General features: G+C 57.3%; 1 protein-coding gene across 1 annotated transcript in view; it reads left to right on the forward strand.

The window, feature by feature from the left end:
* The first annotated feature begins 334 nt into the window (after positions 1-334).
* The window catches only part of KCNK9 (potassium two pore domain channel subfamily K member 9), a 68,140-nt gene continuing 40,953 nt past the window's right edge, over positions 335-27,521 (forward strand). The window contains exon 1 of the mRNA XM_046641623.1: positions 335-703. Coding sequence (XP_046497579.1) covers positions 646-703 — 58 coding nt within the window. The 5' untranslated portion in view covers positions 335-645. The remainder of the gene's footprint in view (positions 704-27,521) is intronic.

Below are 27,521 nucleotides of genomic sequence, written 5' to 3' on the forward strand. Positions count from 1 at the left end.
GCTGTCCAGGGCCATCTGGGGCCCAACCTCCTTTGATTTTCCTGCTTCGTCTTCCTTAGTGTGTTGCCATTTGTACTGGGTTGGTCACATCTCTGCTCCAGGCAGGAAGGAGAAGGGTGAGGCAGAGGTCAGAAGGGTTGCGCCAGCTGAGATTGCCCTTTGAACAAACTTTCCTGGAAGCCCCATCCAGCAACTTCTGCTTCTGCCTCATGGGGCAGGGGGTGGGTCACATGGTTACACTTAGACCAATCGTTGGAAGATGATGGAGAAGGAGGTGTGGCTGCACGCCCCATATTGCGCCTGCTTCGAGGCCTTGGGGATGTGGAGCCCAGGCTCCTGGGGTGGAAGGCACCTCCTGGAAGTCTGTTCAGGGCCCCTGCAGACTCTGCTCGCACCCTCCCTGTGACAGGGACAGCCCTCTGAGCCCTTGGCCATGCTCAGCTACCACATGTCCTGGTACATGACTCTGTCTGGGCTTTATCTCTCCGCGTGGGAAATGAGCCCGTGGTTGAGGTTGGCTCTGAGGTCTCCAGTGGCTGGCGATGGAAACCCTCAGACCTGCTGCTGAAGACACAGGCCACCGGCTGCTTTATTTGGCAACTTGGGGTGTCCTAAGACTCCCGTGTCCAGGAATCAGAAGAGAAGATGGAGCTGAAATGGGGAATGCTGCTGGCAGGGGCGCACCCAAGAGCTGCAGAGCCGGGTAAGAGGAGATTACTCAGGGAGAGTCTGATGCTGGCGGGACAAGGCCCTCGTCTCCTTAAGCATTTCCTCCTGGGCCAGCTGTGACCCTCACAAGAAGGGATGTCAGGTGCTGCTGTCAAAGTCCTTTCTTTTCTCCTTCCTGTCAGGCAGGCATCGGTCATCAGCCAGGACCCTGTCCTCGTTGTACTTCGGAAGAGCCTGTCGGTGTCCCCTCCCCCCAGACCCGGGAGACCCGGCCGTCGGAAACGCTCTGGGATTTTTCCTTTGGGTTTTGTTTTCCAGCTCAGCCTGGGTCCTTTCTGGGCACACGGAGGAGCCCTCTCTAATTTTTGGCTTCCTCTGGCGATGACCTAAGCATTTGTTTTTAAAGGGCTGGCGGGAGGCCACGGGGCATTACGCAACACCGCCCTGAGACCACGTACCCACTCGGCTCTCCCAGCGCCTGCGTTTCCGAGATGGCTCAAGGCCTGCGCTGGTGTGCACCAGGCTCACCGTGGCCATCACCTCAGATCCAGTCACTACCCTGCTCAGGAGCCAGCGATGGCTCCCAGCCACCCGCAGCTTACAGGGGGTGGTCCCATGGCTCTTGAAGTCCCAGCTCTCGCCTGCCACTCACTGCTGCATGCAGTCCACCCTGTGCCGTGCAGACTGAGTCACCTTATGGCTGAAGACGCCTGCTCCATGCAGCCCTCTCTGGCTGGTTGGGTGCCCCTACATGTGTCCCTGAAGCACCTGTCACCCTGTGTCATCTCAGCTCCTGAGCCTCCCCTGCCTAGCCCCTCGCGGGCAACTGCCTCCTTCACTTTGCTGCGGCCCAAGAATTTGTCCGCCAGCATCTGGCACTGAGCGGGCCCTGGGAGAATGTTTGTTGAATGAACATAGGCATGTAACTGGAACAGCTTCCACGAGAGCTATATTTATTTGTTCTAGAATATTCTCCAGGTCTTTCAGAAAAGCAAATCCTTGAAGAACAGCAGCCCACGGATCCGAGCGGCAGGTGTTTGCACGAAGTGGTGGGCAGTCCAGTTGGGAGGGAGGGCTGTCCCCCTTTCCGTGGGAGTCGGGGGAACCCCTGCACCCCTCGTCCTCCGTGCTCATTCTGAGGTGCCTGCGGATTTTGCTGTTTTTCTTCCAAATCCCAGGGCACCTGCAGGGCCTGGCCTGCTTCCCGTGGGGCTTCTGTCTGGGCGGCCGTAGGAAGGGAGCCTTGCTTCCCCACCTGGGGGACGGGCTGGGCCCCTTAAACAAGCTAACTGCTCTCCTGAGCTCTGATGGGGCTCTGACTGTCGCCCATGTGGTGGCCAGTCCTCTGCAGGATCTCTGTGGCTGCTGATCCCTCTCAGCAGGGGCTGGGACAGGCGGCGCTCCAGGCTGCTGGCACCCTCCGCCCGCCCCATGGGGTGGGGTTGACCCATCGCCTCACCGCGGGAGCCCCTGGTACTCTCCATCCTTCCGGAAAGGGGGCGGTCCCTTGTGCTCACTGCTGGGCCATCTGCAGCCCTCCAGCCGGCCGCCCTGGCCTGGCTCCCAGACCCTCAGGGCTCCGGGAAGTCTGCAGGGTCAAGGCCACACTTCTGAGATGTGGGGACCTCCCCCAGGACTCCGCCCTTCTCTGCCAGCCTCCTCTCTCCTGCACGCGGAGTTCTGGTTCCTTCTGCATGGTCCGTCCTCCTGCCTCCCACCTTCGCTCAGCCGGTCCCTCTGCCCACCATCTTCCAGGCCACTCTGCTGTTTCTCCAGTCAACATGCATGTTAGAGAGAGGAGCACAGCCCAGTGGGTAGAGCCCTGTGGGCTGAGACCCAGTTGGTGAGCATCCTGGCGGCCCGCCTCTTTCTAGCTGTGCGAACTTGAACCCACTGTGTAGCTCAGGGTTTTCACATGTAGGACGGATAGAACAGTCGCTGCTTCCTAGCAGTTTTGTGAGGATTAAATGAGATAATGAGGGTAGAGTGCTTGGCCTGGTCCCGGGCACATGGTACTTAATGAATGAGTAGTGCGTGCTGCTGCTGAGCATGTGCTGTGCTAGACTTTATGCCAGATGCTGCTGTCAGAGGTGAATGAGACAGACCCGAGAGCCACCTGTCTGCTGGGGAGACAGCTGTTGAACAAATAAAGACACGAGTCTGAACCTACAAATTGTGGGACGTGCTGTGAAGGGCAAGAAGTGGGTGGTGCTATGGAAGCAAGTGATGGGGACTAAATTCCTGTTGGGCGGTCAGGGACAGCCTCCCTGAGGAAGTGTCATTGAAACTGAGACCTAGTGACTTAGGGAGAAGTTACTTGCCCAGGACAAAAGACCAGCATGGCAGGTGCAAAGGCCCTGAGGCAGCAGGGTGACTGAAAGAAGGCTGTGGATGAGGCTGAGAGAGCCCTGGATGGGCGAGGCCTTGGAAGAGGAGGAGGGAGGTGGCATAGCTCTGGAACTAGAGAATTAGACCAACTGGTCGTGGCTCAGTCATTTACTAGTGATTGACCCCAGATGAGTTACTTAACCTCCTGTACCCTCGCTTTCTCAACTACAGGGTGGGGGTCGTAAGAGTATCAGCCTCAAAGGGCTGAGTGTGGATCCAGAGAGAGTACAGGTGACCAGCCGGCTCACAGTGAGTGCTCACCTACCTGGACACAGACCCACTTACTAATACCAGCTGTGACGTGGTTCAAGGTGCACTGAGAAAGCCGCCCTGGCTGAGGGGAAGGCGGGGCTGCAGGGCCCAGAGGGGAGGGCCTCCGGCGAGTGCAGATGGGGCTTTTGCCTGGGGTGTGGCCGTGGGAAGGAGAGAGGCCGACCTGGATCCTGAAGCTGGAGGAGGGCAGGACAGCTCCTCCCTGGTCGTCTCCTCCCCCAGGAAGGAGCTCTTTCTCCTGCCCCTCCCCTAGCCTAGGTGTGTCCCTGAGGTAGCCTCTGGTGCCGTCCACCCGTGGCCCTCCAGGTGGGCAGGACCCCCGCCGGCCTCAGGAGCAGCCACTTGCGGGCCCTGGACAGACCTCCACTTTGATCTCCGGGGGGACGTGGAGTGAGCCATCAGAGGCCCCGGGGCAGAAGAGTGAGCCTTGGTGGCCCGGGTGAAGGAGTCTTCCTAAGGAGGGGCCCTCCTGCCCCCATGCCACCCCTGGAGGACCAGGCACTGGAACTTCCGGTCCCTCCACTTTTGCCGCTGCTGGCCAGGGCCAAGCCAGGAACCCGCACTTGGCTCGCCCTTGGCAGAGGCTGTGCCAGCCAGAAGGGAAGCTGCCAGCTGGCCTCAGGCATGACTCCCTGAGTCCCCACAGGCGTGGGATGGGACCAAGTGGCACAGGGGACAGGCCCCAGGAGCCTCGTGCCCCCAGACCATGTGCCCCAGGAAGGCACCGAGTCTGGTACATGGTGGGTGCTCACCTCTCCTAGGACAGCCCCCCACCATGTGCCAAATAACATAGCGGGATGTGATGTGAGGTGCCGCAGAGAAGGGGCCCTGCTGCCCTGGGCGGAGTGTGGCTGTGGGGCCAGAGCACTCGGTGCTTGGCACACAGGAAGGGCTTGGTGAATCTGTGCTTCTTCACGAGTGAATCCACGCGGAGGAGTCCTGCTCTGACCCCAGGCGTGTGGCTGCTTCCCCTTCTGTGAAAGAGCAACCTGGGTTCCTCTGAAAAGATCTGGGTTCTAATCCTGACCTTTGCCCTCACGGGCTGTGTGACCTTGGGTGAGCTCATTAACGTCTCTGAGCAGTTTTCTCATCTGTAAAGTGAGACTCCCAATGTCAGGACTGAGAAAATGCTAGCACACGGTAAGTCTTGGTGACTTTCGCTTGTTCCTGCTAAGCCATCCTTCAGTTTTATCCAGCGGCGTGCACCCCTGGAGGTCCCGGGTGGAGTGACCGCCACCTGTGTCAGGAAGGATGGTGTTGACTTTTTGTAAGAAAAATCTGACTATTGCAGCTTAACCCGTTTGGGATTGTCCCCAAAACAAGAAGTTTGGGTGTCAGCGCAGGCCAGGCTGGGACAGTTTCTTGGAGAGGTCATCAGGGACCCAGGCCCCTTCCGGCCTCTGCTCTTCCTCATCCTGCCTCCACAGCAGGAAGAAGGGAGGACAAAGGCAGGTGTCCGTTGGGGCTGCACCCACGTGTCAGGACATCGGAGTTCTCCCAGGACCCCGCCTTGTGTGAACTTCTGCTGTCACTGGTCAGATTGTGGGCATGTGGCCACCCCTGGTATTTCTAGCTGGGCCCATGGCTGTTCTGAATAAAACCGGGATTCTCTCAGTGAGGAAGAAGCGGGTGAGGTGTGGAGTGCGCAGCCTGCGTGTGGTCCTGCATCGAATGCTTAAGACTCTGGAATGGGCTTTTTAAAAAAAACAAAGCTGCAGGTGTATCGGGGTGTTCTTTCAGGTTGGGGTAGACGCGAGCCTCTGCAGTGGCTGCTCTGTTTCTGCCACTGCGTGGATGTAAACGCTGGTTTTAACCATCACCCGGTGAGGGAGGGTGCAGTTTTCTTGCCCACTGAAAGCCTGGGGAGAGAGGACGTTCACTGCTACGTCTTAGAGCAAGGGCCTTGGTCCAGGATGGGAGCCCACATGGCAGCAAGAGCCAAGTGCTGGCCCTCAGCCTGGCCATGTGGCCTCAGGGGCCAACAGGCCTCAGACCCCCAAAGGGAACGGTTGTCTGTGGCCTTTAGAACTGACCATGCGGTCACCTTCCCAGCGATGGCACAGAGGCCCTGGGAGGCACCAGGAGGATATCCAGGGACCTGGGGACCCCTATGGAAGGCCGTGGGCCTCGGAGCGAGACCAGAGAGGGCCCGAGCTGGCTGTGGACTTGGATCCAGATCCACTTTGAAGTGACTGTAGAAGGGTGTCCTGAGATTCCTGGGCGAACAGGGGGCGGTGGCCCCAGAGAGACAGCAATCTCGGGGCTCAGCCCACAGAGGGGAGGTAGGTTCAAATCCTGGACCTGAGAGGGGAGGGCCTGAGAGGCATAGCTGCCGGGAGAGACTTCTCCTCGACACCCTGGAATCCTTAACCCCAAGGGAGGGCAGCCCTTTGGATGGAATCTTGATTCCAGAGATTCCGAGGGGTTCTCGTGGCCCTGAGAAATGTGGGGAAGGAGCTGGAGCTCTTGGGGCCAGGAGTCTCCAGGCCATGCAGGTGTGGGCCGTTGGCAGGAGTGGGTGAGGAAGTCAGCTTGCTGCAGCTGGGCGCCCCTGGCGGGGCTGGCCGTGGGCTGGGCTCGGCGGGCGGGGTGGCAGCATCACTCTGTGGTCACAGGGATTCAGGAGTATCCGGTTTGTGTTTCCTCTTCCTCGTAAGGGAGTCTGATCCTGTTTTACCCTTCACCAAGTGCTTGGCATGTAGAGGAAATATGGTCTTGCCTGGCCTGGAGCTGCTTCTTGGGGTTTGAACAAACCAGCAGTCCGGGTGGTTTGCTGAATACTGGCAGGGTGATGAACACTTCTTGGCATTTGGGGTCAGACTAGCCTGCAGGACAAGTGTGTGGACACAGCCACGGGCCCTTGGGTTAGACAGGCCTGCTTGGAAGCCCAGCACTGCCCCTTCTCCTGGTGTGACTCAGTGTCTCGGCCTCAGTTTCTCCATCTGGCACATGAGGGTTTGCACACACCCAGGGGTGACAGTGTAAGCATCTAGCATCCGGCGCAGGCACAGATGCTGTGCTGCAGGACCTGCTGTGCCCAGCCTCAACCTCTAGTTGGAAGATGGGGACGTGGTGGGGGGCACAGGGTGGCAAGTAAGGGAGTGGCTGTTCACCAGCTGGTGCAGAGAATTTCAGTGTTTTGGTTACAGTGTTCCTCTGTTGGTGAGAACTGCTAATGACATGTGCACCCACCTCTCAAGGGACAGTGGTGTCTGGGGGGCACCATGTGTGTGGAAGGCAGTGTCCCTGTAGGTCCCCAGGCCCCGGGGTGGGGTCCTCATTCTCAAGCCAGTGTGCTCCTGGGTGCTCTCAGGGGCCCACGGTCCCTCTCTGATGCCTTACATCCAGTTAGCTGGGGGGAAGCCCTTGTTCCTGCTTGATTCTCTGGCCGTGAGTTCCCAGAATTTGCACTCAGCTGAGCAGCACATGGGGGCAGCTCTGGGGACAGTGGACCCTCGGGTCAGCTGTGACAATCTGGATGTGTGTCTTCAGCAGGAGGTGGAGCAGGAGGGGGCATGGAGTGGGACAAGCACGATGCTGGACTGCCTCTCGGGGGAGCATGTGCATTCTGAGCCCCACGGCCCGGGCTGTCATCCTGCCTGTGCGCCTGCCAGCCCTGGGCTGTGGACCAGTGATTTACCTCCTTTACACCTCTGTTTTTGTGAACGGTGAAGCGAGCATGTCCTCGGGAAGAGTTTAGAACAGGCCTGGAGTGTGGCTAACACATCGTAATCACTTACTCTCGGAGAAGCAAGTGCACGCTATTGCTGGAAGCCCCTTTGGGGACGAACTTCTCATTTTGCAAGTGGCCCTATTCTGAGGAATTCTGGTGTATTTATCAGGCAAGATTTATGAGCGCCCACTCTGCACCAGCCCCAGCTAGGAAAGCAGAAATGAGCAAGTCACGGGTTGACTTCAAAGAGCTCACAACCAGGGCGGGAGAGAGACGAGACCCTGGCCACTGATGGCACAGAGGGCCCAGGGCTGGGAGGGCTCAAGGAAGGAGCCACCACTGGACATTTTTATTGTTGGGAAAGGAGTCCGGGATGTGTGCTAGTCAGCATAGTCCACCTGCCATAACATCTACCCACACATCTCAGTGGCTTAGCACAATGCAAGTTTATCTTGCTCTCCCATTAATGCAGGTAGAGGACAGGCTCTGCTCTGCTCCACTAGGTCACTCAACGCCCCAGTCTCCTTCCGTCTTGGGGTTCTGCCCTCCTCTAGGTCTTCCTATCCTCTCCATTCAGCTAGCCAGTGCGGAAGGAGAGCCTGGAGGTGTGCTCAGGGTGTTTTTCACGGGACTGGCCTGGAATTTCTGGAATTTCGTTTCTGCCCACATTCCATTGGCTGGCTCACAGTCACATGATCTTGCCTGACTGCAAAGGAGTCTGGGAAATGTAGTCTAGCTGTGTGTCCAGGAGGATGCACGTGAGGTTTGTGAGATTTGGCCAATACAAGCAGGGCATCAAAGGAGGCTTCTGGGAGAAGCTAAGGTTGACTCTGGCTGTGGAAGCTAGCCGGATGTGCGGAGGGGAAACACACTGTCCAGGCAGAGGGTCAGCTTGGGCATGGGCTCAGACTGCCTGGCAGGTTTGGGGAAGACAGGAAACCCAGGGAATGGGGTGGGTGGCAGGGTGTGCAGGAGGTCATCGATGTTTCCCCTCCCCTTCCCTGAGTGTTTCCAGTTCAGGTGCTGCCTGTGCCCCTGGAGGAGCAGGGCCGGGCATGGACATTATGACCTCATTCCGTCCTTCCACCCCTGATCTCTCTGGGGCTGGTGGACAACCAGGGCTCTGGGAGATAAAGTAATTTTCCTGTAGCTCATTCAGCCAAATAGCATGGAGCCTGGAGTTGAATCCCAGTATGTCTGGCTGCGGCCAGTGCTGTTTCTAGTACCCTACACTGCATCTGTGTCAGTGAGGCCAAGAGGGTGTGGGGGGTCCCAGGGTGGGGAAGGCTCTGAGGGAGGAGGAGCTGTTCCCTGGGCTTTCAGGAAGTACTTCCCTTGCCCGGGGCCTCTGCAGCTCTGCCTGCCCCATGAGGAACCCTTATCTGCTACTCCACCTCAGGGCCAATGGAGTGTTTGAGCTTTGGTGACCCTGACAGCATTGGCCCCATCACAGCACCAAGTTCCCATGAACATGTCAGCAATGGAGGAGCGTCTCAAGCAGAGCAGAAGAGGCGGGGAGGCTGTCTGGCCAGGTCGGGGATGGCACAGGTGTTACAGGCAGAGCCGGGGCGCTGGGGTCGTAGGGTCCTGGATTTTAGTCCTGACTCCTCCCTCCCCGAGCTGTGCACCCCAGGTATGAGAAAGAACCTTGGGTTCCTCATCTGTGAAATGGGAGGACCAGGTTTCCTGCCTTGAAGACAGATGGTGCTGGGGGACACTGAAGTCTGTCCATCTGGCCCTGGCACCCTGTTTTAGCTCAAGTGACTATGACAAAATCCCACAGACTGGGTGGCTTAAACAGCATAGGTTTACTTCTCACAGCTGTGGAGGCTGGGGAGTCCAGGATGAAGGTGCCAGCATGGCTGGCTGAGTACCTTCTTCCTGGCTTGCAGACGGCCACCTTCCTGCTGCGTCCTCACATGATGGAGAGAGGCCTCCGGTCTCTTCCTCTTCTGATAAGGGCACTAATCCCATCCTGGGGACCCCACCCCCTTGACCTCATCTAAAGCTAATGACCTCCCAAAGGCCCCACCTCCAAATCTATTGCACCAAGGGTTAGGACTTCAACATCGGAATTTTTGGGGGACACAGACATTCAGTCCATAACACACCCCAAATGGGCTCTGGGAAATAAGCATGGGGTCCTGTGGCCCTGGCATGATATGGTGGTCTAGAGTCGGACGGATTGGAAGACAGCAGACAAAAGAGCAAGTGCAGGGCCGCAGTGGGGGTGAGCTGCCCTGGATGAAGTTGGGTTCCAGGAGGAGGGGGCCCAAAATCCGGCCTTGGAGGTGCAGGGGTGGTGTGTGGGGTGTGGGCTCAGTGTGATGCTGCAATGAATTCTTTTCTCTCTGTTGGACCCCGAGGTCCTACCCCTCTCCTGGCTGCAGCAGAAGGGAGGTCTGGCTATCTCTTGGGTGGCATTTTTGTCCCAAATATATACAGCTGACATTTTGCTTACGTACACAAGTTCTCTTCCCAGCCTGTGCGGCTCTTCTGAGCCTTTGAAGCTCTCCTAACCCGACTGTCTGCATCTGTAAAATGGGCTACGGGCGTTTACCAGGTCAGATCATCAGGGCCGTTCCATGAGACACTGACCGTCAAGGTGGTAGGTGGAAGGTACCGAGACCCCACTGCTCACCTGGCACCTGCCAGGTACTGTGAAGGTGTCCCCTCATGATTCCTGGCACAGGGCTGGTAAGGTTTTCTTTCTTTTTTGTAGAAGTGTGTTGAGATATAGTTCACATGCTACATAATTCTCCCATTTAAAGTGTACAATTCCATGGTTTTTAGCATTTTCACAGATATGTGCAGCCATCCACAGTCAAGAACCTATTTGTCACCTCAAAAAGGAACCCTGTGCCCTTCGGCCATCACCTCTCCCCAAACCGCGTCCCCGATTCCCTCAGCTTGAAGCAACCACTGATCTCCTTGTCTCTATCGGGCAAGGTTTGGAGCCTGTTTCTGCCAGGTGTTGGTGTGTCCACTCATGGGGAATCAGTTTCCTGAATCCAAGGACCGAGGGCTTCCTCATGTCCTTCTCTGTGCCTGGCATCCCTCTGCGTGGGCCGGGCGGGGTGTCAGTGGTAGGTGGGTTGGACCCATGGCTGTTTACTTCTCTCGCCTTGTCTCATCCCCGCCACTGGACGGGCTGCTCCCCAAGTCAGCCTCCCCACCCAGCCTGGCACCATGCCTCGTGCGATGCGGGGAAGACGGCTCAGGGAGCGGCCTGTGAGGGTTCCTCAGGCTTGGACTGCTTCTCCCTGTGGCCCTCCCAGCCCACATGCTGTAGGATGTTGGTGGTTCCCCCACTGGATCCCCATGCTCCTTCCCCATGCCGTCTCTTTCCCTGGAGAAGACCTAGGGCTTAAAAGGGGGCTGGGGCCCTCTCTCTTCCCAGGCCTGCTGGGGGCGGTGGGACGCCCCTCTTGACCCCTGTGGGCTGTGTCCCGGAGAGCCTGGGCCCACCCTGCCCTGTGTCCCCTCTGCTCCCCGGCCCTGGGAGGTGGCCCTCAGGCGCCGGGCCGTTGCCATGGGAATCGTGTATTGGGATCTATTTTGAGAGCATTTTGTAGCATGATTTTTAATACTGCCTGGTGTTGGCTGTTGGTTTTTCTCTGTTTGCCCATGAGTGGATTTTGACCAGCCAGAGGGGTTTGGCTGGTTTTGTTTCTGTCTGTGGCATTTCTGAGCAATTAGTAACAGGTGACAGGGGCCTTGCAAGGACCCCCTTCAAAGGCTGGGCTCCCCAGCCTGCCACTGCTGGGTACAGAGCAGGCAACTCAGTGCCCCTCATCCAGCTTCTGCCTCTGGCCAGTTGGACGATATCATTGGGCAGGGCGTGTGCCCTCAGGGACAGATGAGGAACCCAGGGAGCCACCTCCGGGCTCCTGGGAATTAACTGAGAGACTGGGGTGAGGGACTGGCCTTCGAGCCTGGGGAGGTCCTGCGAGGAGGCTGCTGTTGGCGGCAGCTCCAGTGGCCGCTGGCCTGGGGCTCTGCCTGGCTTTGGCTCTCAGAGCCCCTAGCCTCCCATCACAGCTTTCATCGGAGCATGAACTGCATGTGTTTATACATTATGCACTGCACACCCCATGAGGACAGGTGGGTCCGTGCTGCTCCACCATCCCCACTCTGTGCCGGGCACAAGGGAGCCGTGAATAAATACTTGCAAGTAAAAGAATAGACACAGGTGACTCGCCTTGGGGATGGGCTCCATGCTTGCCGTGCAGATGGATCTGCCAAGCCTCTTGCTCTCGGAGCTTCCGGAGGTCTCTCTCACCTTCCCTGGCAGGCTTCGGGGTCCTGCTGCTGGGGGCGCAGAACACAGAAGTGAGAACTTTCGCGCATGTGTTTGGGGAGGGCGTCCCCTGGGAGGGATGAACCGGGGAAGGGAGGGAGGGAGGGAGGGAGGCCCCCACTGTGGAGAGCCTGTCTCTGGGGTGAGGCCGCTCGGAGCCTGGGCACCCTCTGCAGGTGGCCTAGCTTTGCTGTCTGTGGCTCCAGGAGCAGAATGGCAGGTGACCCTCCTGTGTCCGTACAGGCCAGCTGTTGCTCCCATACTTTCTTCTCATTACTGATGTTGTTACTGCTACAGACGTGGATCCAGGAAGGAAGCCCACGGATGAGCAGGATGCTGAGCAGGGGACACTAACACTGCCGCTCTGCTGGCTCCGTGGTGGCAGGGGTGAAGGCGAAGCGGCCACAGGCGGTGTCACCAGCTGGCTCAGGTCCCATCCCTGCTCTGTGATGGGGACGTCCCTGGGGGGGGGTCACCGAATCCCAGAGCTGGGAAGACTCGAGGTGGGAGGTCAGGCCACCTGAATTCGTCCCACCGTGATGTTTCTAACTTTAGAAAACAAAACATTTTAATCTCACCAGGAAAACATAACCATTGTCAGAAAAGTGAGAAAATAGATGTGAGGAAAAAGACCTCCTCGTCACCGAGCCCCAGATCTCTGGTTCTTAGACTCCAAATGTTATTGGTCCACACATGTCTTTTCAAATACGCACACACACGGCTGGCACCTGCTTCTTGTTCTTATGTTTATTTATTTTATAAGCAACAGGATCACACTATACATGCTTAACTATAACTTTGGTGTTTGCCATTTAATGCGTCAGAACCTACTTTCATGGACTTAAACCTGAGACCGTGGACCCATAGCACAGCTTCGGTGGTCCGTCTGTGCAAGGGAATCGTAGTAAGCCACAATTCACCATCCGCCTATGTTGGAGATTTAGGTTATTTTAAGTTTTTGCCATTATAAGGAAGGCTGTGATGACCGTCTTGTGTGCATTTCTTTGCACACTTGTCCAATGTTCCCCTAGGATACATTCTTAGAGGGACAATTGCAGCGTCACGGACATATTCTGTAACCCCACTCCGTTCCATCTTCATGAAAGAGGCTTTCAGGGCTGGAGCTGCCTGGGCTGTGCAGGCGGACCGTGTGAGCAGTGGGCCCTTGCACAGCGAGTGTGGAGAGCAGCTGATATGTGGGGCGCTCTGCACCATGCCGGGGTCCCTCCCCTGGGAGCTGCTAGGGCTTCTTTGCTTGCACGGCAATCGTGCACGTGACCAAGAACCAGAGACTTAACTTCCCTGAGCCTCAGGCTTCTCATCTCTGGAACGGGGTTAACTTCCTTCCCTCCACGGTTCTCGTGCCTGTGAGATCTTATGGCGCCTGGCCCCTCCTGGTGTCAGGCCCTGGCCTCTCTAAGGAAATGCATGGATGGCACCTCTGGCTGGGTGCATCCCTGGGTGTGCCTTGAGGGTGGAAGCTGGATCTTAATTCTCTCCATCCCCAAGGCAGGGCCAGGTCTGCAGCAGACCCCAGCACAGGTCAGCAGAACCTCCCTGGGAGGGAATCATTTCCCTCTCTGCGCCCTGTGGTGTTTGCAATCGATTTTACAAAGGGGGTGTTCTGCAGGGATGGCATATGGGGATGGGGATGGCTGAGGGAGGTCCAGTGCCCTCCTCTGTCACCTTCAGTGCCACCTGAGGCTCCTGCAGATCCTCCAGGGAGGAGAGACAGTGTGGTTCCAGATGAGTGATCAGTGTCTTTGCTAAAGAAACGGTTCTGATCTGGTGGGTCAGAGGTATCAGAAACCTAAGGAATGAGGCAGTTCTGGGCTCTCTGGGCAGCCCTCCTTTTGGAGGGAAAGGTGGGGAGGGGGTTGTCCTGGCAAAGGCATTGTCTGTTAGCCCAGTCTCCCAAAGAGGAGAAGGAAGTGGCAGCAGGTGAGTCCCGTCCTGTGGGCAGCGGGGTCTCTGATGCAGCTGGTCCTGTGAGGCCATTTCCTTGGCCTCTTGGCCCGTGGCTCATGCGGACGGTCAGGTGCTTACATGTGATGCCCGCCCCCCACATGAGCCTGTCCTTGGGTCCTGGTCTTGCCCACAGTCCAGGAAGGGCACTCTGGGCGCCAGTGGACGTTGCTGTGCCTGAGCACACGGTGTGGGTATGTTTTGTGGTCCCAGAACCGTTTTTGGCTGACGCCAGTAGCAGTCCTGCCTTCAGGAGTGGGTGTGAGGTGCCCTTCGGGCCGTGCTGGGAAGAGCACAGGGACTGAGTCCATATCTCCTGCCGCTGGAGGTCTGGGTGCTGCTGGCTCCTTCTTGGCCCCGGACTGAGTCCTTATCCCACGTCAGGTTAAGGTGCTGGGCATGGGGTGCAGTCCTAGATGCCGAGGGACTTTGAGAGTGAGGAGGGGGTGTTTCCATTGACTCTGGGCAATGGCAGAATCATTGGAGGGGGCACGGAGGGTCCCCAGGGAGTGGCTTCCCTGAACTGCTGCCACAGGTCGCCTGGGGGCCTGGTGAAGAACCCATTTAATGGAGGCTCTGGAACAGAGTGCGTGTCTCAGGGTCCACACAGATGGGGCTCAGGTTGAATTTGGAGAAAATGTCCGTTGGGCCCGTTGTCTCACTGGGTGGTACTCTCAGAGCTCGTCTGTGCCCCTGGCTCCCTTCACAGCCGTGGAGCCGGGAAGGTTGTCAGGATTGTGCTCAAGGCCCCACGGCCATCGAGGGCCTGAGACCAGACTCCCGCCTGGGCCCACCCACCACCCCACACGTTCCAGAGATGGTGCTGCCCCCTGGGCTCCTTGGGAGGGGTCAGGGGCATATGCAGATGCTGCAGGTTGGGAGCGGGACCCCCCCCCCCGTGTATGCATCGTCTGGCAGGTGTGTGCACCACATCTACCCCTCGCAGGCATGGGTGATAGGATGCGGAGGGCGGGAGGGCTGCCAGCCCCGTGGGGCCTCCTCATTTTAACTGCGGGTCCCTGGAGGCATGGAGAGAGTGCTGGCCCAAGGCCAGGGTCTGAGTGCCAGCCAGTCTCAGCCAACCCCTGGCTGGGGGGCCTTGGTGGGCAGGACTCTATGTGGGGCCTCGGTGCAGAGAACGGAGGGGCTGTGTGGCAGCCCTCGGGGACTTCAGGCTGAAGGCAAGGGACACGTTATATACTGTGGCCCAGTGCTCACCCTCCTACTCTCGTGGGAAACGCAAAACACTTCCATGAAGCTGTGACTACGATGCCAGCTGAGCTGTGCTCAGATCCTTCTTCCTCTGTTCCCTCCCCTCCGCTCCTCCTGCCCTCCTCTCCTCTCCCCTCTCATCTCTTCTGTTTCTTTTCCATAATTAGAAAAAAATGAGGATCACAACCCTTGACACTGATTCTCTCTCTGCTGCCATGGCCTGTGGGTCTTCCATCCAGGCCTGGTGGGCAGAGTGTCTGTTCTGACCCTGGGTGCTCCTCTCGCCTCTCCCCTGCCCCATCTCTCTCCCCTTCAGAATGCCCAGGGAGACGCCAGCAGAATTGGAAACTGCATTTCACGCAGGGCACCAGCAAGGCCTGGTTCTGGGGGCTTCCATCATCCTTGACCACGGCTCCTTCTCTGCCTTCTGGCCTCTGACTCCCAGTCTATAGGATGGAGGGCAGGGGGTCCCAGTGAGGCTGCCAAGGCCTGCACAGCCAGACCCAGCTGAGTCTTCTCACCCATGACAGGGGTGAGGGGTGTGGAGTCCCCCCGCCACACTGCATCCTCCCTTGAGGGGACGTATGAAGTGCTTGACCCGTTGGAAGCTTTTAATAAGCTGTGACGTGTCGCCGTGTAGGGACCAGTCACGCAGAGATGTTTTAAGGTGTGGCAGCTTGGTGTTCAATAAATGGGCACTTGTCTCTCTCGGTGTAAATCTGTCATTTCTGAAAGTCCTTGTTCTCTCCACATCAGTGGTGCCAGAACCATCCGTGAGCTGGGTGGACCCTGTGCCACGTTCTCTCTTGCATCACAGGGTTACTGATGGAAGGATTCATGTGGTGCTTTGTTTTACAAATGTGGGGACGGGGGCCGGGCTCCCATCCCACTCGCACACCTCTGAGACCATGTGGCCTTGGCCACATCATGTCCAGGCACTCAGGTGAGCCAGGCTGTGCTCCCCTACTGGGCCCTTTGGATGCTGGGCTGGGGTGGAGCGGCGGCCTGGGTATGGCCTCAGATGCAGCCACGGACTGCTGCAGTGGATGGGGTGGGGGCGGGGGGACGCCTTTGCTCAAGGGTGAGACCCAGTCCTCCAGGCCAGGGCAAGGCCACGGGCATCAGCCCCTGGCTTGGTATTGTCTTGAAGGAGGCACGTGGCTGAAGGTTGAAAAACAGATGAAGGAAACGTAAGTGGAAAGAAATAAAAATCAGACTAGATGTTGGTGAAGAGTTGGTGAAGCGCTGGTTACTACATACGGTTTACGGTGGATCTGGATCTTTCCGTGGAGCCAGGTCCCTCCTTTGATCAGTCAGCAGTATTTGAGCACCTGCTGTATGCAATGCTGTGGTGGCTGAGAGTACAGACTCGGGCCAGCTGCCGGGTTCGTGTCCTGGCTGTGGCGCTCACTGGCCTCGAGAGCTGGGCGACTAATGGACCCTGTTTTGCATCAGTTTCCTCGTCTGTAAAAAGGGATGATCACAGTGTCCGTGGAGCTCCCAGAGAGTGCCAGAGCAGTGCTGAGCCGCATAAACCTGCCAACACCCCAGAGGGAGGTGCTCCCGTGTGTGTGTTCATTTAAAGAGTGAAAAGATAGAGTCCAGCACCCCCCTGCATGGAGCGGGGTTTACTACATGATGGGAGTTTTGCATATTGTTTTAACCACCCGACACTACAGGTTTTATTCCCATTTCCCAGGTAGGGAAACCGAGGCTCAGGGACATTAGGAACTTGCCTCTGACACCCCACCAGCACATGTGAAAGATGGATGTGCACCTGTGTCCCTATTAGACTCTGTTCCTCCCTCTCAGTTTTCTCCACTCTGGAATAGGGACACCTCATCACCACAGGACGTGTGGCTGGTAGCCAGGTGGCTGCAATGAGATCCCAGATGGGTCCCGAGTTCTTCCCTCGCAAGCCTCAGCCTTGGGGGACGTGGGCTGACATTCCTAGGGCTCAGGGACAGTGCTGATGGAGTGGAACGTGGGCGCTGATGCACTTAGCTCGTCCGAGAGGTGGTACAGAGCCCAGGTTCTCACGCTCGCCATGCTACACGCCGTCCTGGCCTGCGGTGCTCGCCTCACCTGGCAGCTGGGTGGACAGGTACAGTCTTGGTCTTACCCAGACCTGAAGCTGCGTTCTGACAAGACCCCCGGGGACAGTGTAAACGTTCAAGTTTGAGAAGTGCAGGTCTGGATGGCGGGCTGTGGGTCTTCCTGTCTTGGCTGCTTTGAAGCAGATCTTGGGGGTAATGACGTTCCCCGTTGTGCCTTATCACCCATTTCACAAAAGGGGAACTTGTTAGGGGAGGGGTGGGTAAGGAGCTAAGCTCCATGAGAACCACCTGTGAGGTGTTCCGGGCAGGGTGGGCACCGGCAGTTGTAGAATAATGCCTCTCTCCCCCGGAAATGTCCACAAACCAGTGAACGTGTTCCCTCACAGGGCAAGGGGAAAGTGAGGCTGCAGATGGAATTAAGGTGGCTAATGAGCTGGCCTTAAGATGGGGCGGGTACCCTGGATCATGCGGGGGCCCCTTGTGATCACAGGGTCCTTATAAGATGGAGACAGAAGGTCAGAGTCAGAGAAGGAGAAGAAATGGTGGAGGCAGAGTCGAGAGAGGGAGAGGCGAGAAGATGCCATGCTGCTGGCTTTGAAGGTGGAGGGAGGGACCAGGACATGGAACCAGCCTCTAGAAGGCATGCAATCCTGCCGACCTTGATCTTAGCCCAGCGAGACGCATTTCAGCTTCTGGTCCCTGGAACTGTAAGAAGATAAATTTGTGCTGCTTGAAGCCACCACGTGTGTGGCGTTTGTTACAGCAGCCGTAATGAACCATACAGACAGTGAATGTCGGCCGGATCACTGTGCAACCCTGTGCTGGTGCTGGGGTCTGCCCACTTTATTTTGGGAAGGAAACTTCCTCCCAAATCCCCCAGATAGAACTGTCCTCTGTGGGGGTCCTTTGTGGGGCGGGGAGAAGCTGGGGGCAAGGGACAGGCCCTTCATTTTGAACTCCTCCAAGCTCAGGGGGTCCCCCACCCACACTGGCACCTGAAGCTCCCAGGGTCCACTCCTGGCCTAAGGTTTGTCCCCCTCCCCTCCCACCGCACCAGGAGGCCAGACGGTGCCTCTTTTGTTCACCCCAAATGCTCGGTGCCCAGCGCTGTCCAGCTCAGAGTAGGGACCTCACAAAATGCTGGAGTTGCTTTCACAGTGGTGCCCAGGCATGGCACCCTGGTGTGACGGTGCCTCAGGGCCAGGAGCAGCTGGGAGAGGAGGGGTGGGGTGGGCCGAGGCCGTAAGCCGGGCAGCCTGGGCACCTGAGGCCAGAGGCAGGGGCAGGGCGGTTCGGGTAAGGTCAGCAGCTGGGCGGTGGCCAGACTTAAATCTCCCTTTTTGCACTTCCCTGTCTCGTTGACCACAGCAGCTGCCGCAGCTCCGCATGAAGAACTCGCTCCCTGGACCTCCCTGCTCCTCGTCTCCACCTAGCCACGTGCCTGTGCCCCCATCCCAGATCCCTGGGCCACACCCATGCCTCCTGCATCCCTTTCCCCTCCGAGCCTCATGTGCCTTCATTTGCTGAGCCCTGGGCAGGGTGGGTGGGACCACTGGCTGCCCTGCTCACTCCTCGGCAACCCTCCTGCCCCTCCCTGCCCTCAGTAGGGTAGGGCTGTGGGGAAGGAGGCTCGGCCTGGAGGCTGGCCGGGCGTGTGGAACCTCAGGAGCATAGGGACTGGGGGAGGCCCAAGGCCTGCTTCGGGGGAGGAGGCCATGAGAGAGGCTCGGAAGGTGTGGGACCCCTGTGCAGGCCAAGCCCAAGCAGTGGAGAGCGAGGGGCCTCTGAGCATGGGTGGGCGCTGAGCGGGTGCTGGGCGGGCGCTAGAGGAGGAGGGCGACACTGTCCGCCCCATGCAGCTCTGTCCAGTCCTGAGCACCTTCTAGCCTCGGCTTAGGGACCCAGAGGCTGTGTCCACTTCACTACCTCTGATTGGGCTGCAAGGCACCTTCTGGTGGTTTCCATGGCAATGGGGCAGCAAGACTGGGTGCGCTCCCAGAGGGTGGGGGTGAGCGGGCTCAGCCTCCCTGGGTATCGGATCTTGGGCGCCCCCTGGAGGCAGTGGGGTCCAGGGGTTTCTTTCCTAAGCAAGAGGGAGCTGGGCCAGATCGCCTCTCTGAGCCTCAGTTTCCCCACAAAGAAAAGGAGGCAGTACTGAAGCCCTGGGTGCTCCCCAGTAGGTGTGGGTGTTAAAGCAACAGGCTGGTGAGAGGACTTCTGTCTGAGCGCTGGTTCTTCAGAGGGCAAGTTTAACCTCTCTGTGCCCCAGTTTCCTCATCTGCAACATGGGAGTGATGAAGATCATCATCATGATAATTGCTTCGCCCAGATCCTCCAACAGCTTCCCCTTGCCTGGTTAGTGGCTCCCTCATCCTAGTCTCTCTGGCTAGAAACCTCGGCATCATCTGACTCGATACCAAAGCCTGTCGCTCCACCTGCAGGAGAGACCCGGCATCCGGCCCTTCTCCCACCACCTCGGCCACCATCCTGGACAGGCCACCACCACCAGCCCTGGCTTCCTCTCGCCCTGTACCTGCCCTGCGGGTCCCCTCCATCCAGAGTGAGTGAGATCCCGCTCGCTAAAGCTGGAGTCTGACTGCGTCGTTCTGGCTTTCATTCGGAGGGAGACAGAAGCTTCCAGAAGGTTTGAGTCAAGTCCTTACAGTGGAACACAGGGCCTTAGGTTACCTGCCTCCCATCTCCTCCCCCCCAGGACGTGGGGAAAGAGCAGGGGATTTAGTCACCCTGTGGCCGCCTCCCTGCTGTTCTGGGGACTCCCGCCCAGGAACGCATCTTCTCACAGAGATGCTCTTCCCATGGAGCCTTCTACTTCTTTCCCCTGTCCAATCACAAACCACCTGCCCACCTGGCCGCACCTGCCCGCGGCCCTTACACCCCTCCTATGTTATGTACCAATGCTCAGACCCTGCCTTATTCTGTCTCACAGACAAAGTGGTCATGTCTCCCCTTTGGGAACTCACCTTCCCGTGGGGGAGATGGCGCCCCCAACTCAGCATCCTTGGTGGCTGGGACAGGGCTGGCAAGAGGAGGAGCTCGGTGTGCGTTTGTGGCTGCATGAATGGCCCCTACTGTGCAGCCTGGGGCCTGGGGATGTGAGCTGGGGTTGTGAGCTGGCGCTCTGGGGTCCACCGCCCTTGGTTTGAGTCCTGGCTCTGCCATGTCCTAACTGGGACCTTGGGGGAGGTTATTTGGAGTTGAGCATTTTTGTTGCATTTCTACCAAAGATGCATGGAAGGTGCTGATGCCCATCAGGAGCTGGGGGTCAAGGAGGCTCCCCTGGGAGTGGGGTGGGGGCAGCAAAGAAGGCTTTGGAGCTGGAGGGCACTGGCCTTCTCTACCAACTGGCTCTGAGCCTCCTTAGGCAGATGCCTCTACTTCTTTGAGGCTTAGTTTTCCATCTGGAAAATGGAGATGGTCGTGGAAATGTAATTTCTCAAAGTTGATGAGGGAGTGGCTGGCTTGTGTGCTAAGCCCCTTAATGATGAGTAGCATGTGTTGATAATCAATAAATGTTTGTGGATTGAATGAAAAATATATCCAAGATATAGATTTTACCCAGACATTTTTGTGCTTTATGTGAACAAGTTGGGGCAAAATAGGACCAGGTTTCCTTGTGAGCTGTGATTCCTGAGGGTTGCTACCTGCGACTTGGTGGTCTAGGTGCTTGTTAGAGATGCTCCCATTTAGTCAACATCATACCCTTTACCTTTGGAAATGCGTTACTTGCCCAGCGTCACATAAAAATAAATAAATAAAACAGCTCTGACGAGCTCTTTAATTGAGTAGATAATAATTTATATAGTTCTAATATTAAGACAAAGTACAGAGTGTTCATTGAGACAACTCACTCCCAGCCTGTTCTTTTCATCCTCTCTCCATCCACCCTGTTTTTCCCCTGTTCTTACTAATACAGAGGGAATCATTTGTGTCCCTATCTCGTGTTTCTGATGCAGACACAAATATATATTGGCACCCCTCCTTTGTTACACAGAAGACAGCATACTCGATCGCTGCTTTATCTCTTGCTTTCTTCTTGTAACAATAAATCCCATAGATCTTTGCATCCCAATGCACAACTTCCTAATTCTTTCTTTTATTGACATCCGCGTAGTATTCCCTTATGTGAATGTCCCAGAGTTCATTCAGTGAGTCCTCTACTAATTGACGTGCTATTCCTAACAGCAAAGGATTGGAAACAACTCATGGATGAATAACTTTGCACACACATCCTTTCACAGGCATGCAGGTACACCTTTAGGATAGATGTGCAGAAATGGAATTGCAAATGCATTTGTAATTTTGGTAGATGTCGACAAATTCCCCTACCGGGCTCGTACTGTTGTGCCTGCCCACCAGCGAGGTATAAGTGAGAAATGATAGTTTGTGTAGCTCAAGTGTGAGGCTGAGCATTTTCCCCTATGTTTAGTAGTTGTTTCTTTTTTCCAGGAAATTGTCTGTTTATGGCATTTGTCCATTTTTCCCCCTGTGGTGTTGGTGATTTTAGTGCTTTCCCTCTGGAGGGCAGGTCAATGGAGAGGTGAAGAGCCTGGGCTCTCGGTTTAGACTGCCCAGCTTCACATTGCAGCTCTGCTAGAAGTTGAGAAGAAGTGGAGAGTAATGATAAAAAGAGAAGGGGGCAACCTTTGAGAAGAGTCCCCAGGAAAGGAGTGCCCAGTCCCTTGCTGATCACCTGGCCACTGGTGTTGGATGGCCAGCAGCCTGCAAGCATGGCACAGTGACAGGGTCCAAGCTGGAGAGATGACAGGGGCCCGGCACCCGGTTGCTGGAGAGTAGGGACAGGGCAGTATTTTCTATTTTTAATCAACATGGCAAAGGGAAGAGGGGAACCTAGCCTGTACCCTCAATGCTAGGCATGAGCCCTGTCTGAGAAATTTAAAGGGGGACCCATGTGGTAGACTAGAGAATGCCTTGGGTCTCATCTCAGGGGTCTGGGCTCTAGCCTGGAGCTGCCCCTAGCAGGTGGGGGACCTTAGGCCAGTCCCTTATGGGCTGCCTTGGGTCACAAGCACTTTCTTACCTATGAACTCATTTGACACTCACAAGACCCCCAAGCCTCAGTGGCTTTGCACATGCTGTTCCTTCTACCTGGAATACCTTCCTCGATAACTTGTCTTCCCTCAACATTTTAAGTTTTATATTGAATCACCTTTAATCTCATCCCCTTAGGGAACTTTCCAGGACCGCCTCCTCCACCACCCCCTGAAAACATTAAGCCTCCCCACCCTGTGTTATCCTCTGAATTTGGGTTATCTCAGCACCTTGGACAGCGCCCGAGTCAGGCAGGACCTAGAGGGCAGGACCAAGGGTGCTGACAAACTGGGGTTTAGGCAGGGACAGTCCAAAGGCAGGGCTGCCTCACCTAGCCGATGGGCACCCAGAAGTGACTGGACGTGGGCCCTTTCCACTCCTGGACCGTGGGACCGTGGGACCATGGGTGCATCCAGGCTGGTTAGCTGCCGAGCTTGGGCTCCATAGTCTGGTGACCCAGGTTACAGGCGTGGTCCCTGCGGGCCCCTCTGGCTTGTGACAGTGGTAGCCAGAACCAAGGGCTTGCTTTTGGAGGGTGTGGCTGAACCCCAGAAGGCAGGAGCTTGGCTGTGCTCTCCCCTCACGGGTTTCTTTTCCACTGTGGGAGGAATGAGAACTGGGGAATTGCTGCAGGGGTGGGCTGGCTGGGCAGTGAGGGGATTCAGGGCTGGCCCGCATGGCGTGAGGTCTGAGCCTGTCTCCATCCAGCTTTCTTTGTGTTCTGAAATATCATGGGGGTTCTAGAGGAGTGAGCTGTGGACTGGTTTCCAGGAAGGTGCAGCCCCCCCAGGGACCCGGGCTGCTTCTTTGCTGCTCCATCTCTGTTCAATGCCACTTCTCCAGCAGTCGCTGCACCTGCTCCCCTTGCCTGGTGCTCCCACTGCTGGCCGCTCACTGAGCTGCAGCTCTCACGGGGCTGCCTTTGGCTCCTCAGACCCCCAGGTGGTGGCGGCTCCATCTTGCCATGCCTCGAGGCCACACCATCCAGTCGGCGCCCTCAACCTCCCCTTGCCTCTGCGAGCAGCTCTCTTCATTGAAGACTCTTGATTCGATCCGAACGGCCTCCTGTTTCATGCCATGACCTTGACTTGAGACAGCCAAGGACTTTGACTTTATTTTAAACCCAGTAGGGAACCACAGCCCATGTCCATCTGTTCACCCACCCACCTAGCATCCCCTCCGTCCCTTTTGTGAGGATGTGTGAGAGCAGAGGCTGGGCAGTGTTCTCTGCCGTGTCCTCAGCCTGGCACGCGGTGGCCTGCTGGGATGGGGGACAGTGGAAGAGGCTGCAGAGAGGCCTCCTCACCCCCCGCCCCACAGGGCAATGATGTACCTCCTGTGTGAGGAGTTAATTCATGCAAAGATCCTGGAATGGGGCCTTGTTAGCAGTGACCACGCAATGCCCCGTAGCAGTGGTACCTCTGCTTGGCAGGTGGGGAGCGGGCTATGCCAGCCGGCGGCTGTGCTTGCAGACCTGTTCGCCCCTTCCCCTGCGCTGTGTGGCAGGGAACTCATTCCCAGCCTCCCTTGCACGCTGGTCTTGGGGGTTTTAGCTCAGGGGAGGCAGCGGTAGGGGTGCAAGGGGCAGGGTGATGAGAGGGTGCACGCTGCAGTCTCTCCTGTGGCATCCCTGGCAGCTGTTATGGGTCCTCTGTGGCTCTAGCTTCATGTGGACAGTCCCGTGGCTTCTGCTCTGGCCAAGTGACCTGACCCCAGCCTGCCTCCTCACACTGCCCAAGCCTGGTGGCAGCTTCTGTGCTCCCCACTCTGGGCTGCCTCAACTTTCCCATCATCTCTGTGACTGGTGCTCCAGGTAGAATTCCCTCTGTTCTAAATTCAAGTGGGTCCTCATTTCCTGGTCAGATCCATGAGAAGTTAAACTCAGAGAGGTTCAGCCCCGTGCCCAAGGTCATACAGGCCATTTGTTAGGAGCAACAGTGTGCTTGAGTTCAATCCTGGCTCAAACCACCACCTGCCTCCCTACCGCTCTGTGTGCCCTGACTTTCCTGGGGACATAAGGGCAGACGTCCCAGAGGCACTGACATTGGAGCTGAGCCCCAGGGGGAGAGAAGGACTTAGCCAGGAGGACCAGGCAGGATGGTGATGGGCATTCCTGCTGGAGGACAGAGCAGGTGCAGGGGTGAGGTTTAGAATGGATCCCAAGGCCAGGGGGCTGCAGGGAGATGAGGCTGGATGAGGGGAGCACAGGCTGTGCCAGGGGTAGGGGCTGAGCCCGGGGCGAGGAGAGGGTGCCCCGGCATGGGGGTGAGCAGGGTCAGGGTATGATCTGATTGGTGTTGGAGATCACGCTGGCCATTGGATGGTCTAGCCCATGGGACAAGGGATATGGGGAGGCCATGAGGATGTGGTGAGTGTCCAGGTGGGAGATGATGGAGGCCTGAACCAGGCTGCTGCAAGGAGGCCAAGAGAACCAGTGGGTACGGGAGACGATCATGATCATTTCGGGAGTATTTGTGGCAGTAGATGGAGCCTTGTGTGGCTTTGAGCTCCTCCAAAATTCAATCTAAAGGAGAAAGTAGTCAATTGTTTCCAGGGAGGTGAGGGGGAAAGTGGAAGTTTTCCTGGAGGTGGGGCCATCGGACAAGACTCATTGTCTACTATTCGGGGCTGGGAACCTGTCAGGGAGAGTGGCCATGGCCACGGCCACTGTGGTCCTGCCTGAGATGGTGAGAGAGAAGAGAGTGTGGTCCTGCCTGAGATAGAGGGAGATGAGAGTGTGGTCCTGCCTCAGATAGAGGGAGAGGAGAGTGTGGTCCTGCCTGAGATGGTGAGGGAGAGGAGAGTGTGGTCCTGCCTGAGACGCTGAGGCAGGGCTAAGTTCCTAGAGGAGAATGGGGAAGGGCTCTCTGGGCAGGAGGAACAGCATGGGTGAAGGCCCAGAGGTGAGAGAGTGCTTGTGCATCTGGGCAGCATTCATGGCAGGGTGGTGGGGGCTGGAGTAGGCAGGAAAGTCAGGGCCCTGGGCTGAGCCCCCTGTGGCTCCCCGCTCAGGCTGCTCTGTTTTGCTCTCTTCCTGTGCTCCAGAAGGCCAGGCTGGCCACAGAGAGGGCCTGGCAGCTGCCTCTGCTCAGGCCTGGGCACCAGGCCGCATTCATTCACCTGCACCTGGGGCATCAGCCTGCCCCCCCCCCCCCCCCACCCGGCTTCTCCAAACCTCCCTGGCTGTGCCCATGAGGGTGGCACAGAGGGGCCCTGAGTCACCTGTGCGTCTCCTGGGCCTATGGCTCAGTGCCCATTAGACGGTGCCCCACTTGCCCCTAGCCTCTGTCTGATTCGAACCTCACCTGACCTCCCTCCCTGGGTTCTTGTTCTCATTATGCAGATGAGGAAGCTGAGGCTCCAAGGGCTCCAGGAACTTTCCCAAGTCCCTGCAGGGTAGGAATCCTCTTTTGAATCCTGTCTTCTTCTCCAGGAAGCCTTCCCTGACTACCCTGGGTTGGCCTGCTGCATCTGCTTTCTCCCCTCTGACTCTCGTTGGCAGAGACTTGGGATGAGGAGGCCCAGGGGCGTGGAAAGAGCAGGTTGTTGGAGTTCGCCATGCCTGCTCATGCGACCTTAAGCAGTTACTTCCCTTCTCCTGGCCTCAGTTTACTCGTAAGAGAAATGGGGATGACAGGGTGGATTGCGGATTCAGCACGTGGTGATGCACAAGGCTTGGCGCTGCTCAGCTCCCTGCCTCCCCTCGGAGGTGATGCTGCCTTGTCATTCTCTCTCCTGGACCCGCTGGGAGTCGCAGCCTCTCCCACGGCCCCTTCTCTCCTCCCCACCAGCTCAGGGCTCTAGAAAATCTGCCTAGTCAGGTTGGACCGAGGGAGACCAGCCAGCCAGTGTGTCTGGGTGGCGAGAGAGGCTATTTTGGGAAGGAGCCGGGAAGGAGGGTTTTGTTTTGTTTTCTCCTCGTGATTACAGGAGGTGGCAGCGTCCTGCCTCTCCTCCCCTGGACACCGAGGGAGTCTGAGCTGGGGATGGGCGTGGGAAGGAGGGACGCGGTTCTCTGTGAGATGGACTGTCAGACATCACGACAACCGGAGGCCACACGGGTCTGCAGCCTAGCCCCCATCACTCGTCACTGTCAGCCTGTTCCCAACGGTGTCTGAGGGGCCGGGAGTGGAGGAGGGGAGGGTTGAGTAAGCAGGGAGCGCGGATCCTGACACACCAGGATTTTATTTCCAGCTCTGCCATCTGCCCGTGCGTCCACCCATCCACCCACTGACCTGTCTGTGTCCAACCAACCATGCTCCCTCCCGTCATCCACCCACCCATCTATCTACCCGCCCATCCATCCCCCAACCATCCACCCACTCATCCATCCATGTGTCCATTCAAACCATCTATTCACCTGACCATCCATCCATCCACCTCTCTCTCCATCCACCCTCTCACCCCTCCATTTACCCACCCAACTATCCTCTCACCTGATCGTATTCATCTTCCTATGTATCAACCCACCCATTTATCTACCCACCCATCTGTCCACCCAACCACCCCCTCATCCATCCATGCTTCTGTAGCAGACACTGCAGGTGCTCCACAATCTGTCCTTGGCGTCGTATGAAGCCCCAGGATAGAGTAGTGAACAGGACACACCACTCCCACCGCGCCTTTCCCGCGAGAGGCCATGATTAGACCCCTAACTCGGCATTTAATGCCTCTCTTTCTGGACCTTACAGTACCCCTAGGTGCTTGGAAAGATTAGAACAAGGTGCTGTGTGAGGGAACCACATAGGCGCCAAAATGAAAGAGTCCTGGAGGAGGTGACATTTCAGCTGCGACCTGGGGAGAGTCCAGGTGTCAGCCCAGCAGGCTCCTCCACTGCATCACCGTAGCTGAGGGAGGAGCCTGGGGGAGCCCCTGAGGTGGGAAGGGGCTTGTTGTCAGGAAGCTGAGGGTCTGGAGCTCAGTGAGGGAGTGGAGGGGTAAGAGTGAGGGGGTGGGGGGTCAGACCTCGCTGGGCCCTGGGGGCTGGAGACTGTCTGTCTGCCCATCAGATACAGTCCGTGGCGGCCTGGCAGGGTGTGGGCACCTGTGCACAGGCTCTGAGGCCGGCTTCCTGTCCAGAAGCTCTGCTGCTTTTGACCAGGCAGGGCCGTCCCCAGAGGAAGGGGGCTGGGGCAGGGGGACCCAAGCATCTGGTGGCTTGTGTTTTACTGGTAAAGGTTACACACACTCCCTGCAGCCTTCCCAGGCTGTCTAAGCAGAAAATTCAGATAAACCTCAGCTACTCCTAGGATACCCTTAGTCTTAGTTAGAATTTTATTTTTCTTAAATAAAAGCTTCTTCCTTTTCCTCCCCAGGTGCATTAAACCGGAAAGCTCTGTTCCTGAGGGAATTGAGTGGACAAGGCCTAGGGTGTGGGGCTCAGCATCCTGGCCTGGGCCTTGACTTGCTGTGTGGCCTTTGAGCTCCCACTTGCCTGCTCTGGGCCTCTATGTCCCCCTGGCTGAAAGGAACATGGGGATTAGATCTGGCCCTTTTTGCTCTGAGGCTCTGGGGGTTTGGGGACTCGGGGGTCGGCGAGGCCTCGTCCACATGGCGCAGACATTCTCGGGGAGCAGGGAGCGCGGGCAGCTGAACTGAGGTGGTGTGGGGGGCGTGGCCTCTGGACTGCGGCGCGGGAGGCGGATTCATCTTGAGCCGATAATACCGCCGCGTGTTTGTAGAGCGATTTAGGGATCTTAAAAGTTCGTGTGGTCTAGTTGGAGTTTTGAATCTGTTGAATGCGTGTTTGCGGATAGTGGACGCGGGAAGTCAGGTCCCGTGGGGTCAGGAGGGGTGGGGCTGGCCCTGCCCCAGGGGCTCACACTCCCCCAGGGGCCTCGGCCACGCCCCAGCAATACCCAGAGATAGGGGGAGGAAGGGCGGGTCTCTGGGGGCGGGGGGTGGCTCTCAATGT

The sequence above is a fragment of the Equus quagga genome, chromosome 16 (genome assembly GCF_021613505.1).
Source record: "Equus quagga isolate Etosha38 chromosome 16, UCLA_HA_Equagga_1.0, whole genome shotgun sequence".
Taxonomy (NCBI): domain Eukaryota; kingdom Metazoa; phylum Chordata; class Mammalia; order Perissodactyla; family Equidae; genus Equus; species Equus quagga.